This window comes from Corvus hawaiiensis, chromosome 4 (assembly GCF_020740725.1).
Source record: "Corvus hawaiiensis isolate bCorHaw1 chromosome 4, bCorHaw1.pri.cur, whole genome shotgun sequence".
Taxonomy (NCBI): Eukaryota; Metazoa; Chordata; class Aves; order Passeriformes; family Corvidae; genus Corvus; species Corvus hawaiiensis.
In genome coordinates this window covers 36,493,004-36,505,161 of record NC_063216.1, presented here as the reverse complement: position 1 = coordinate 36,505,161, position 12,158 = coordinate 36,493,004, and the positions used below count along the sequence as shown (strand labels likewise).

Genomic DNA, 12,158 nt, shown 5'->3' with positions numbered 1-12,158 from the left:
TGTGCTCATTTTTTAACATCAGTCAGATATGTCTAAGTTACCCACAAGCTCAGCAGTATGAAAGACCTAAGCTTCTCGCCTTCAGGTGTTATGGAAAAACTCCCTATAAGGGGCATTTTCTATCTGTCAAATGCAGAACTAGATACTTATTAGGTTGAACTACATAACTTGTTTTCCATAAACAAGTATTTGCTATTAGGCATCAGTGCACCTTGAAGTTACACAAGATTACAGTTTTAACTATTTATACATGGTATGTATGGCTGGTTAGGAATTGCAAACTTTCCAAACTCTGATTGATCAATGAGATCTGAAGTTTAATTAAATTACATGTGACAAAAGTTAGTAGTAGTGGTGCACTCTCAGGTCACTGGACCTGCATTGGTTTTTTTTTCCTGTGAAACCTACAGAAGGTATGAGTTTTATAAAAAGATTTCTGGCTTTGGATGACTGGAACATGCCTTTATCCAGTACCATTCAAAAGTTCACCACCATCCCCACTCGCCCGCCAAGGTATTCAAGATTATTATGCCTACTTTTCTTTTCCTTCTTTTCTTTTTCCTTCTCCTTCTCCTCTTCATCTCCTCCAGCCCCAAGTAAGGTAAAGATGATTCCAGTCTGAGAGTTCACACCTACAGCAGTAACCACCATTCTTCCAGAGCCTTCCATCACATGTGTACCTGAAAGATTGAATCCGGTTTTCCACTGAGACTTGAGCAGTTATATGGCAGAGCACACAAGGAAATAAGTTTCCAAACTTGACTTTGATGAAACCTTGAGATGTGTATATGTACATGTGCTCCCCTAAAGCTTTAGCTGCCAAAGCTATTTGGAAAGTAAACCCATAAGCAACTACACAAAAGACAGTTTTATGGGTCTGATCACTCCAACAAAGTTTTGTACTTGTTGTACTGGTTTGGGATACTTTTAGGAGTCAACCTAGACAAAAAAACAATTTGCTAGTTTTAACCTCAGAATTTTAAATAATCAGCCTACTTCAGAAACAAACTACCTTATTGAAAAATTGACAAACACTACACACCTGACAGCAGCATAGGATCTCTGTCCAGAGATTTCTTAACGTGGTCGGATTCCCCAGTCAGTGAGCTTTCATCAATTTTGAGGTCATTCCCTTGAATGAGTACACCATCAGCCGGTAAAAGGTCACCTACGAGAGATCACTGGGTATGTTGACTGCAGTTCCTTTTTTAAAAATAAAAGAAAGTTCAACTTTAAAAATATGTTTACCATATTTCACTTGTGCAATATCTCCAACAATTATGTCAGCTACTGGTATTTGGATGACTTGGCCACCTCTGATGACTGTGAATTTCTGTTCTTGTTCAATACGGCTCTGCAATCCCCGAAATTGTTTCTCTTTACTCCAGTCATTGAAAGCTGTTACTAATACCACACAAACTACAGATAGGAGGATTGCTGCTCCTTCAATCCAACCTGCTTCAGATTCCTCCTCTTCTTCACCAACATTTACTGATCCACATACTGCAGAAAACAGGTTATAGATTTAAGAAAGTTCACAAAGATATTTCAACAATGAAAAGTTTTAGCAAACAGAAAAAACTAATAGTTGCTAAACACTTTCCATGCTACCCTTCTTTGCAATTTTACCTTCATTTTCCATAAGGGTAGCACACAAAGAAGCTAAAGAACCTGAAAGCTAGAGCAACTTGAGGAAGTTAAACCACCCTGCTTATCTGAACACATGAGAAGTTGATATAGAGAAAGTTACCTGTCTTTATTTTGTTAAATGATGGCATAAGAATGCCAGACTGGTTAACAACCTTCTACTTTCTCAACATATCCCACTTTACGTTTGTCTTAGCAAGCCAGACGCTATTGCAAAAATTCAGTTAAATGAAGGCCCAATCCCTCTATTTTTTGTTTAGAGTATAAACATAGCTTCATTTCTTAAATTAGAAAGTTACCAGTGTCATATTGCAAATCAAGGAAAATTTAAGGACTTGCTGACTCCACAAAGAAAGCCCATGACTTCAAATTATAAATTGCTTAAATATTTGAGGCAAAGCTAAAAAAAAAAAAAAAAAAAAAAAAACAACAACAAACCACTTGCACAGAGACTGGATTTCAAACAAGTCCCCTTGTTTCTCCTGCTTGCAATTTACCTTTGGCATTATTTTGGTCAGAATAATACCGATCATGACCAAGGAAATCTCATGTTGCCCTTTTAAGGCAAGCTAGAGTTTTAATAATGTGCTCTCAATAAGGAACAATAAGCTGCTTTTCCACTGACTTACTGTCTCCCATCAGATTTACAGTATAGACATGTTGAACCAGGAAAGTCAGTAGTATAATAAAGGTAGATACCTACTTTTTAAGAAGTTTACTTACATGATTCATTTCCTCCTGGAGGCTGGTAAAAAGAAAGGCCCAAGGATACTACGGCTGCAATTTCTAATATAATTAGTGTAACGTCCTGTAGTGCTTCCCATACTAACTGAAGAAATGTTTTTGGCTTTTTAGGAGGTATAAAGTTTTTCCCAAAAACTGCTTCTCTCCTTTCTATATCTGCTGGATTTCCACTTAAACCTATTTAACAATAAGACAAAGTTAGTGACACTTACATGCATTTCACCCTCACATTAGAAGTGACTGAGGTTTCCCACTCATGGAATCAAGTCCCACTCCATATTTCAGTAACAATACCAAAAAGCCATATCTCAAATGTAATAACATAAGTAATATCCTTAAATCAGAATCACTATAGAATGCCAGCTATATTTTATAATTCTCACCTTGCCAAAATAAAGCTGATGGTCTACCTGCTTAATATGTCACTTAATATGACATAGGAACAGAGTAATAATAACACACATACCTTCGTTCAAAGTAAACAAGTTTGCAAGACAAGATCATTAGTAGAGTTACTACTATTGAGACTGAGTAGCACCATAAAGCTTTAGCAAGACCACAGCCCGTGAAGGCAGCTCTGGTTCCCAGTGTAGGGATTCTGTATTCAGAGACAACATCCTAGGATCCTAAAAGTAATGTAATATTTATAATGAGATATTATAATTAATAATGTAACTATTATAATTATTATATTTCCATATTAATTTTTATATAAAGTACTATTAAAAGTTGTTGAAGCTCTGCAGGCATCATGTGGAAAGATGCTGCTTCCACCTGGATTGGTGGTAGTTATTTGCTCTTCTGAAGCTTCACTTTCTATCTCCTCTCACACAGAGAGAAGCCCATGTTTAGAACTATGCAGGGTCTGTCACCTCAGTTTTGTATCTATCTTTTTTCTTATATGGCATATTTGAGTCCTCCTCTGTCTCAATTCTTGTACCATCCTTAAGGGAAACAAGGCAGACAAGAGTGAGGGGTCTACACCAAAGGCTACTGCATGTTTCAAGAACTTGCCAAGATCTTAAAAATAAAGGAATACCAAGTGTTTTCAGTGCAAGGTCATGCACTCAAGGTCTTCTGTGAGCACACCTCCTGTTTATTCCTCTGAAAGTTTCCAGTTAACTAACCCACCATTCAGAATTAAGCTACTAGCTCATTTTTCAAAGCAAAATTGCCAAACTTCAAGGCATGTTCAGAGCAAAGGTCTGGATACTTCAACCATATTGCCCAAGGTTGTGATCAACCCCTGCTTAAAGACAACTATTTTCTTAGTTGAAATTTTTTTAGTAGCTAACCCAACTGCTTAGTGATAAAGGCATTGCAAACATACTAGGTAATAAATACGAACAGCAGTCACTGCAGCTGGCTTTCATAACAAGGGAGCTATTTAACACCTCTAACAGACATTTCCTAGAATCATCACATATTTCAAGACACTTTGAAAAGACTACTGAACTGCAAAGCTCAATTTTATATGCTAACAACTGCTATATAATCACGTAACCGAAAAGCAAATTATGAGCAGATCTTTTCAAAAGTGAAACAAATTTAACATACTCTGTGTATATAATGAATTACATTTATTCTAACACTCTTCAATTCACCTTGAATTCATGTTTAATACAAAGGAGCCATTGTACTCATTAGCCATAACCCTACACTTCTTGCAGTTCAAGCTTTAAGGTGCTTACTTTCATTCTCAACTCAAAGAGCACTGCAAGACTGTTTTCAAAATCAAGCTATCCATTACTTGGATCTAGAGAAACTCAGGACAGTGTGGTCATTCCAAAAGGCTGGGCCATACTGCTATTGTGCAATAGATACCACTTCTCTATTCTTTTAACACAGCAGAGTTTGGAAATTTATTTACGTAATGTTAGCATAGCAACATCACTTTTTTCCTCCCTTCACAGGGTACCACAGTGCAGAACATCAGAAGTATACAGCAAAGGTCTTTGAAGAATGAAAAGTGTTTCCCAATGAGGCTATATAAAGTCAAGCTACTATCAGAACCACTTAGCGAAGATTAGTAAATAAGCCTAGCAAAGACAAAAACCATTTGTATTTTTAGTATACACCATAATACACCATGCGCCATTACTGAACTTGCTACATTTACCACACAGCTGGCAATTTCACAGTTCACAATCTACAGTCCTGAGGTCAAAACTACTGTCATTATATTCTTCATTATGTGTCTTAACTAGGGTAATTTATGTTACTTGGGGTTAAGCTCGAAAAATATTAGACAAGGGACTATTTATGCTTCATATACAAATTTTATTAGAAATAAGTTACTAGACAATCAAAATTATGTAGACTTATGGAAATATCTGTATCTCTCCAGAATGTAAGACAGACTTTTGCTACTAACAATATGTCTAACATTCATTTTGCACATTTGTATAAATGTAAGCAGTAAAGTCTGCTCGGTGTCCTTTTTTTAAGTAATACTGGTAAAGGACTGTTCCCATTTCTCATTTCAAATCAGATAAGTTTGATTCAAATTTTGCCTGAAAACAGACATTGCCTTACATTGTAAACAACTTCACAGCAAAGAACAAGCTGAACTCATTCACTGAGTACCATGTCAGAAGTACCTGTACTTTTCCTGTGAAGCTCCTGGTAATTGCATAATGGCAAGAGTGTCATGTCATAAAGAAAGCATCTGATTAGGAAAAAGTGTCATAGGGCCACAAGATTTTAGAGAGCTAGTACTAGTGTAACACGTAACAGTTTCCTGCAAGATCTTGCCTAGATTTTCTTTCCATTAGTATTGCCTCCCTTTCTATACCTAAGATTTGAATTTGACAAAAGCAGAGACCTAGTTCTACTTTTACAAGGGCTCTCCAGAACTACCTCTGAAAAATTTATAGCAGGTTACCTGATTCTCTAAAATTTAATGTTGTGATTTACAGCCAAAATGACACCTCTGTTGGATGTTGTTCCAACTCATCTTAATTAGCCTTTTCTGAGCCAGTTACCATGTTCAATTGTTGAGGCTTTGGTGTGTTTATGAGCTTCTCTCACACTTTAAAAAAATAGTGCCCTTTTATCAAGTCAGCAACTGCATTTAACTGATTGCAGTGTACATCTCAATGTCAAATCCTTTTGAAAGGGAGAGGCCCTGATCACACAGCCCTCAGTACAACACAATAAATCTGCAGGAAAGGGCATCCAACCTTTTTGAGTTTTAATACACTGACACTCATCACTCCCATGTGTTAGCCTGTGTGTTTGTTACATTAAGAGACAAAGTGAATCCTGCAGTATATGAGGAACTTGGTGCTTAGTGCATTGTGGCTATCTAAAATCGTATGCCCACCTAGCTTGCAGTAATAATGGACCTTTAACTTTGTAGATCACTGTACAACAGATTCGACTCTTGGTTCAATTCCCAGTTGTACAAATATATATCCCTTTTCATGGAGAAAGGAAACTGCCTTTCAATATTATGCAACAGGTCAACAGGGTAATGAGAGTCTATTGCTCCTATCTGAGATGTGTTACACTGTGTGCTTCACACACATGCACTGTACTTTACAATTGCCAAGGAACAGAGGTTTGTACTCTTTATGTTTTACAAACTTCTTCATCCTGAAATTGGTCTACTCCCATTCACTGGTAGTTCAGCTATGTCAGCTGGCTACTTTCAGTTTGGTAAGAGGAGCCCAGTTCATGTACTGATAATTTCAGGAGTCTGGAAATCAGGAGTCTGGCTTTAAAAGCAGATCAAGTCAAAACATGCTAAATGCAGATGTACCCAGAGGTACCTTACGGCATTAGTAGGCTGCTCTTGGTCCAAGAAGACAAATCTTTCCATAGCATTTCTGAAGAACAGAAAGCAACGGCTCTCCAGGATTAAGACAGCAGGTACTTTACTGCCACCAACATGACACCACATTGTTTAAGAGCTATGTGAGTCCTTAAATGCAGAGACACTACAATTTGCCAGAATCTTGATTTTGGTAATTCTCAATTACTCATAACAGCAGGACTTCACAATAAGTTTCAGTTAATGTTTTTACATATTTTTATCTAAGTACAGTTTACTGTAAATACTACAGTATGTAGATACTACAGTACATTATTCCATCTTTCACAAATACACTTAATAGCTTTCATTTACATTGGAAGAAGCAGTAAGAAACAGCCAAGTCTTAAGGAGAACTTCTGGAATGTTCTCAAGAAGGAGACTTAACAAATTTATTTACTTATTTCTTCACATTTGTACCATCTATCTTGGAGTAATAACTCTAGATAACAAAAGCATCATGTAGCCACACTTTACAGAATGCCACTAAAACCAACATGGCAATGACTCCACAAAAGATACTTATTTCTACAGAATAAGATCCTGTAGTCACTTTGCAAACCTTCCACTAAGAGTACATGTTAATGCTTCAAGTCATATTCATAGTTATTTTACATCGCTTAAACGGAATCTACAGAAATACTGTAGGTTTAAAAACTAGATCCTGCTATTAAGAATTCAATGTAGCACAAATAGAAAACACGTAACCAGTTTTAAAAGTTGCTGCATTAGCAAATGCAAGAACTAAGCAGCCACACAGAAGCATTAATAAGCCCTGCATTAGATTACTAAAACCTTAGGGTCTACAACAGCATGATCTGAATTGTGAACTATCCGTCATATGAACTGTTCACAAAATTGATGCTTTCCCATCAGCTTTCACACAGCTTTCACAGTGAGCTGAACACTGCTATGTCGCACTGCTGTTTCGTATATGGGTGCCTACATCAATGAAGTGTGTTTCAAAGTGCAACTTCATTGGTACATCATCTCACATGCAGTTAGACCAACTGAAAAAAGCTCTAGATTACTTATTACCATGGAATACCTCTATCTTAGAGGAACAAGAAGCAATATTTTGTTATGGTAACTAAAATACTTTTACAAACTTTATTCTATTAAAAAAAGCAGTTTGCTGACTAAGGCTTTTCCTAAATGGAGTTTCCTCAATAAGCGTTAAAATTGACTTACCTTCATTTGGTGAAGTTTTCAACTTTGTACAGATGCCATGTACATCACCATAGCATTCCTGTATTTTATGCAGTGCATCTGCAGCTCGAAGTTCCATAAGAGAACGGAGCTCTGCAAGAGTAACTCCAAAATCTCCATGATTAGCTTCTTTTACTGCGTTTTTTACGCCGCTATACGCAACTGAGTTGTTTGCCATGTCACCCATGATGCATGCAGTCTTTAGTGCAGACAGTTTCCAGCAAGGAACAAGATTTCAACTTAAAATATTTCCAAGAGGAAAATAAATCCTTTGGGTATGAAGACAGTCAGGAGAGCAGACACATCACCCAAGCAAGAGACCCCATCTGGAGAGATATCTTTGAGGTTGTCCCATGGCGCGTTCTGTTCCCCAAAGCCAAAAGGCATGTACAATCTAGGGAGAGAATAAACACACATTCAGTTACATAACAGCTATACTGAAATGCATTGCAAGACAACCCTAATTCTTTGTGCTGAGGTTACAGAACAAATTTCTTAATTTCCTATAATATTTTTAGTTTGCATTCTGCAGGCAAGAGTGACAAGGGAAAAAATGGATGTTTCCCATCTCAAAACAACCTTGCATTATTGGATTTCCTTAAGTCATTAACTTTTTAACAGCTGTTGCCTTTAACACTGGCATTTTCCTTCACATGCCCATATGGTTCATCATCAAGCAGGAACCTTTAAAAATACCTAAAATTAAATCTGTTTCCAGGGAAATGGAGCTTGTAACATCCACAAGTGGTGTCACATGGGGAAAGGAACATGTTTAAGTTAAAAATCCCCACTTTCCAATGACACTCTCACCACAGAGTTTGGGAAGAGCAGGCTTTTGTGTGTTCCCATTAATTCATTTGTGCAAACCTCAAGAAAAAACACTTCAACACTAAGCTAGCCCACACATGAAGTACTCTTGCACTCCAAGCAGGATTATATTTTCAGGCAGACCTAGCGCTTAATAAATTTATCACATCCATACAGTTTTAGCCCTGCTCCAGCCTATTTCATCACAACTCAAGCCTCCCACAGTATCTCCATTTAAGTCTTCGAAGAGAGGGGAAAATTGCACAATACCACCTTCTTACAGAAGGGATAAGGAGACTGAGAGCAGCTCTTCCATCTGATGATCAATGCATTGTAGCTGAGAAATTACCATCTAGTCACAGGACTCTGAACTTGCACAGGCATTCTATACATAATCCCTGCTCAGGTGACGCATTTTGCACATACACATGTACCCACACAACAGTGAAGTGCACACACAAACTCCTCATGCCTATGTGAAGATTTGCTGTGTGCCAAAAACAGACATCTGATCATGTAAGTCAGCTTTATTGACATAATAGAGTGCAATGAGCATGTGTAACAATATATGCCCCCACAAAACATTATGACTCCCAGTCTCAGAGGAACAATAACTTGGACATTTCCAGGTCAACAAGACCCTCAGGTGTCATATGCCTAGCAAAGGCAAAAATACAAAGGGAAAGCATCAGGAAACAAAAGATTTCTAGCTACTGCCCTGACAGGTTAGAGGACTGTTTGGCTGAACTGCTGAGTCTATGTTGAAGTAAAGGTATAAGCACCCAATTACCAGAAATTTGAGGTCCTAGTTCCAGGAAGGACTCAGATTTCTGCTCTGGAAATAATCAGTTTCAGCTATACTAAATCCACCATTTAAAGCACCATACCACAGTACTTCATTTGCACTGAGAACAACCACTGACACTAAGTCCCTTAACCGATGCCACACAATCACAAGTGACAGTCCCATCACTGGCAGAACTACAATTTCTGCAACTACAACTGCTCTTCTCTGCCCATCACAGGAGATTCTGAAAAAGCCACTGTTTTCCAGAGACAAAACGCATAAAGCAATCAATATTCACATGCATAAATCTTCCAACATTCTGTAACATCAACAAAGCATTTAATTTAAAAATTAATTTTAAATCTTCATTGTTTTCTCTGTTACTTGCAAGGAAATGTTACAATAGTTGAAGAGTTCATGATGATATTGTTAGCCTGCATGCTAGGATGTAGTTATGATTAAGACTGTAATGTGTTCTGTTAAGAGTATCCTGCAAGTGAAGAAATTCATGCAAACCATGTATGAAAGACACGCCACATTGTTATCTAATGCCCAAAAGCTGGATGTTGTTGTCCAGCTGGTAGCCTAGGAGGATTTATCAGCTGGCATCTGATCATAAGCTATGACAGTATAACAAGAAGCAGATCAGGCAAATGAGTTTGTATAGCTATGGAGAAGATGCTGCAGCTGCTAATTAGGCAAAAATAGACCAAGCAGAAGGCCCCACAACCAATTACATCAAACTTGATTCAATTTTAATTAAGAAAAGCTCTGTTCAAACCTCTAGCAGGAGCTCTGTACTTAATGCCCAAATACACCCAAATCCAAGAGAAAAGAATAGGAAAACTACACCTCTAGTCACTGTTCAGTTGACATCAAACATTTTAAGACTTTCTCTCCATATATATGTGTAGAGTAAGCAAGACTTGCTTTCATATGTAAGTAAACTTAAGAGTAGTAACACTGCTTAATATAACTCAATGTGCTTTGCACTCCAGTTTTAGCATCTTTATGCATCTATATCAATTTTTACTAATAAATAATAATCCAGTGATTGGTCATTACTAAGTTTATACTGAAGGGGGTTCTCATATGCTCCAAATGACATGCTAACATACCAATGGACCCCTAGGGTTCACAGGCAAATTCAATAAGCATGCATTAACACTACAAAAACAGTGCAGTTCTACAGAGCAGCTCTAGTAGTGATACGAACTGTTTGGCGCATCCATTTTAGGAAAGAACTGAGGAAAATTGAAAGGAACAGTGTGAAGACTTCAAATTCTGAATACTGCATGAGTGCAGTTTTGCTCCAGATCATAAAAACTCGATTAAACGTTATCAGTTGTTACGCAAAATCAGACCAGAATCTGCTTCAGTAGCCCATTTTTACCAGACATTTCAACAGAGGGCACAATAGCTTCTTGTCATACAGGTACAGGATGGACTTAGTTTAACAGAGATTTTTCTGTAGGAATCAGCAAAGAAATTTCCTTTAAGAAATATTCTTAATGCAGTTTTGATGTCAAATCTCGCAACATCCAATCACTTCCTGTTACAGCAAGTTCCAACAGTCCACTTCTGTAACATTAGTGGCGATGCATAATGAAACTATCAACAGTGAAATTCGGTAGCATAAAAAAGTGCACTTTTAAGCTACACAGACCATCTAATAGTATTGATCTTCCCAATTAATGAAATATTTTGTTTTTACCAATGTTCCAGTTCTCAATTATTGCATCAGCCATTTGAAATAACTGAATAGCATGAGCTCTGAAGCACTACAGTTTAAAGTAACTCACCTCCAACTTCCAATCTGTTAATATCTCAAATTTTAAATTAAAGAAATAGTTGATCAAGCTAAAACTCATTTATACACACTGCTGAAGTTCCAGCCTATTTAAAGTTTAATTCAGTTGAAGTTTTATGTTAGTGTCCAGCTTAAACAATCTGCACACAAAATAATTAAGACGTCTATCTTTCATTAGACACATCAACTTTTGGATAATCCTTTACCAATGACACTTTTGTTTATCGCTTTATATCACTGAGACTAGGAATAACTTTAAAAGCTATTCTCTGTCACACTCAAGTGACAAAAAAACTTGAACTGCAGAGGCACCTTTCAGTAGCAGCACATAATCTCATAGGTAGGATTCGGATACTTGTGTAAATCCCTTCAAGAAGACCTTGCTGCTCTTTGGCTGTAGTAACTTCACTGACACATCACCTCATTGTAGCTGCTTATGAGGAGTAACTTCCTTACCCAAATCAAATTACTGTTGATTGCTATGGGAGTGTGCTTTGTTACCAGACAAAGACACTAATTCAAACTCATCACCCATGAAACAAAGGTTAAATAATTTTGCCAATGCTGGAAGTTCAACAACCTCATAAGCTTCTGTAGTTGGACTGGAGAAAGGAAAAGCTCTAAACAGAAGTCTACATGTAGAGATGCTTACCAAAGCATGGAGAGACTATAGATTACTTGTCTATTTAGTGCTACCAGAACATTCTGTGCTGACCAAACTAGAAGCTGTGACATGTTTCTTGAAGTGTTCCTGTGACCACACTTTAGACACAGACCCACATTAACCTCCTGCCCCAAAAAGCTGCTACTATAGAGGCAGTCTTGAACATTAATTATGCTTCAGCAAGGCCTCCAGAAAACATCCTTCACAGTTGAAAGTATTTCATAATTAGTGATTTAGTGTTTAGTAGAGATTCCCTCTATTTAAAGAAAGCTATAATCTGTGTTCTACAGTCATTAAAATTAAGGCTGCCTTGAAGAGATAGTTTACAGAGGCTATGCACTGACAAGGGTGAACAGCAGAGCTTAAAAGTGGCACAATTACTATTTCGCAGATGCACAGGACCTAGCATACCTTAGACCCCTATCCAAGCCTTTCCTATGATTACATTTACATTTAATACTTGCTTCACTAACCTACAAGGAAATGCAATTTTCTCAATCAATATTAAAACACTTAAGTAAACTCATACTTTAAGAGTCAAAGCTCCAGCAAATATAAATCTTGTGTCATTCAATTTAATTTATACACCTTTATACAGTTTAACTTATACATCTTTAATTTATACAACAGTATGCATTCAAATATTGAGCATTAACTGGTACTAGCATTTGACCTC

The 12,158-nt window shown here is 37.2% G+C and overlaps 1 protein-coding gene across 6 annotated transcripts in view; it reads right to left on the bottom strand.

Annotated features, from left to right (window-relative positions):
* ATP2B1 (ATPase plasma membrane Ca2+ transporting 1) overlaps positions 1 to 12,158 on the bottom strand; it is a 60,855-nt gene that overhangs the window by 27,109 nt on the left and 21,588 nt on the right. For all 6 annotated transcript variants that reach the window (XM_048301423.1, XM_048301422.1, XM_048301424.1 and 3 more), the window contains exons 2-6: positions 7,397 to 7,808; positions 2,371 to 2,568; positions 1,249 to 1,503; positions 1,043 to 1,168; positions 537 to 680 (exon numbers count right to left, since the gene is read on the bottom strand). In XM_048301423.1, the coding sequence (XP_048157380.1) occupies positions 537 to 680; positions 1,043 to 1,168; positions 1,249 to 1,503; positions 2,371 to 2,568; positions 7,397 to 7,601 (928 nt within the window). In that variant the 5' untranslated portion in view covers positions 7,602 to 7,808. The remainder of the gene's footprint in view (positions 1 to 536; positions 681 to 1,042; positions 1,169 to 1,248; positions 1,504 to 2,370; positions 2,569 to 7,396; positions 7,809 to 12,158) is intronic.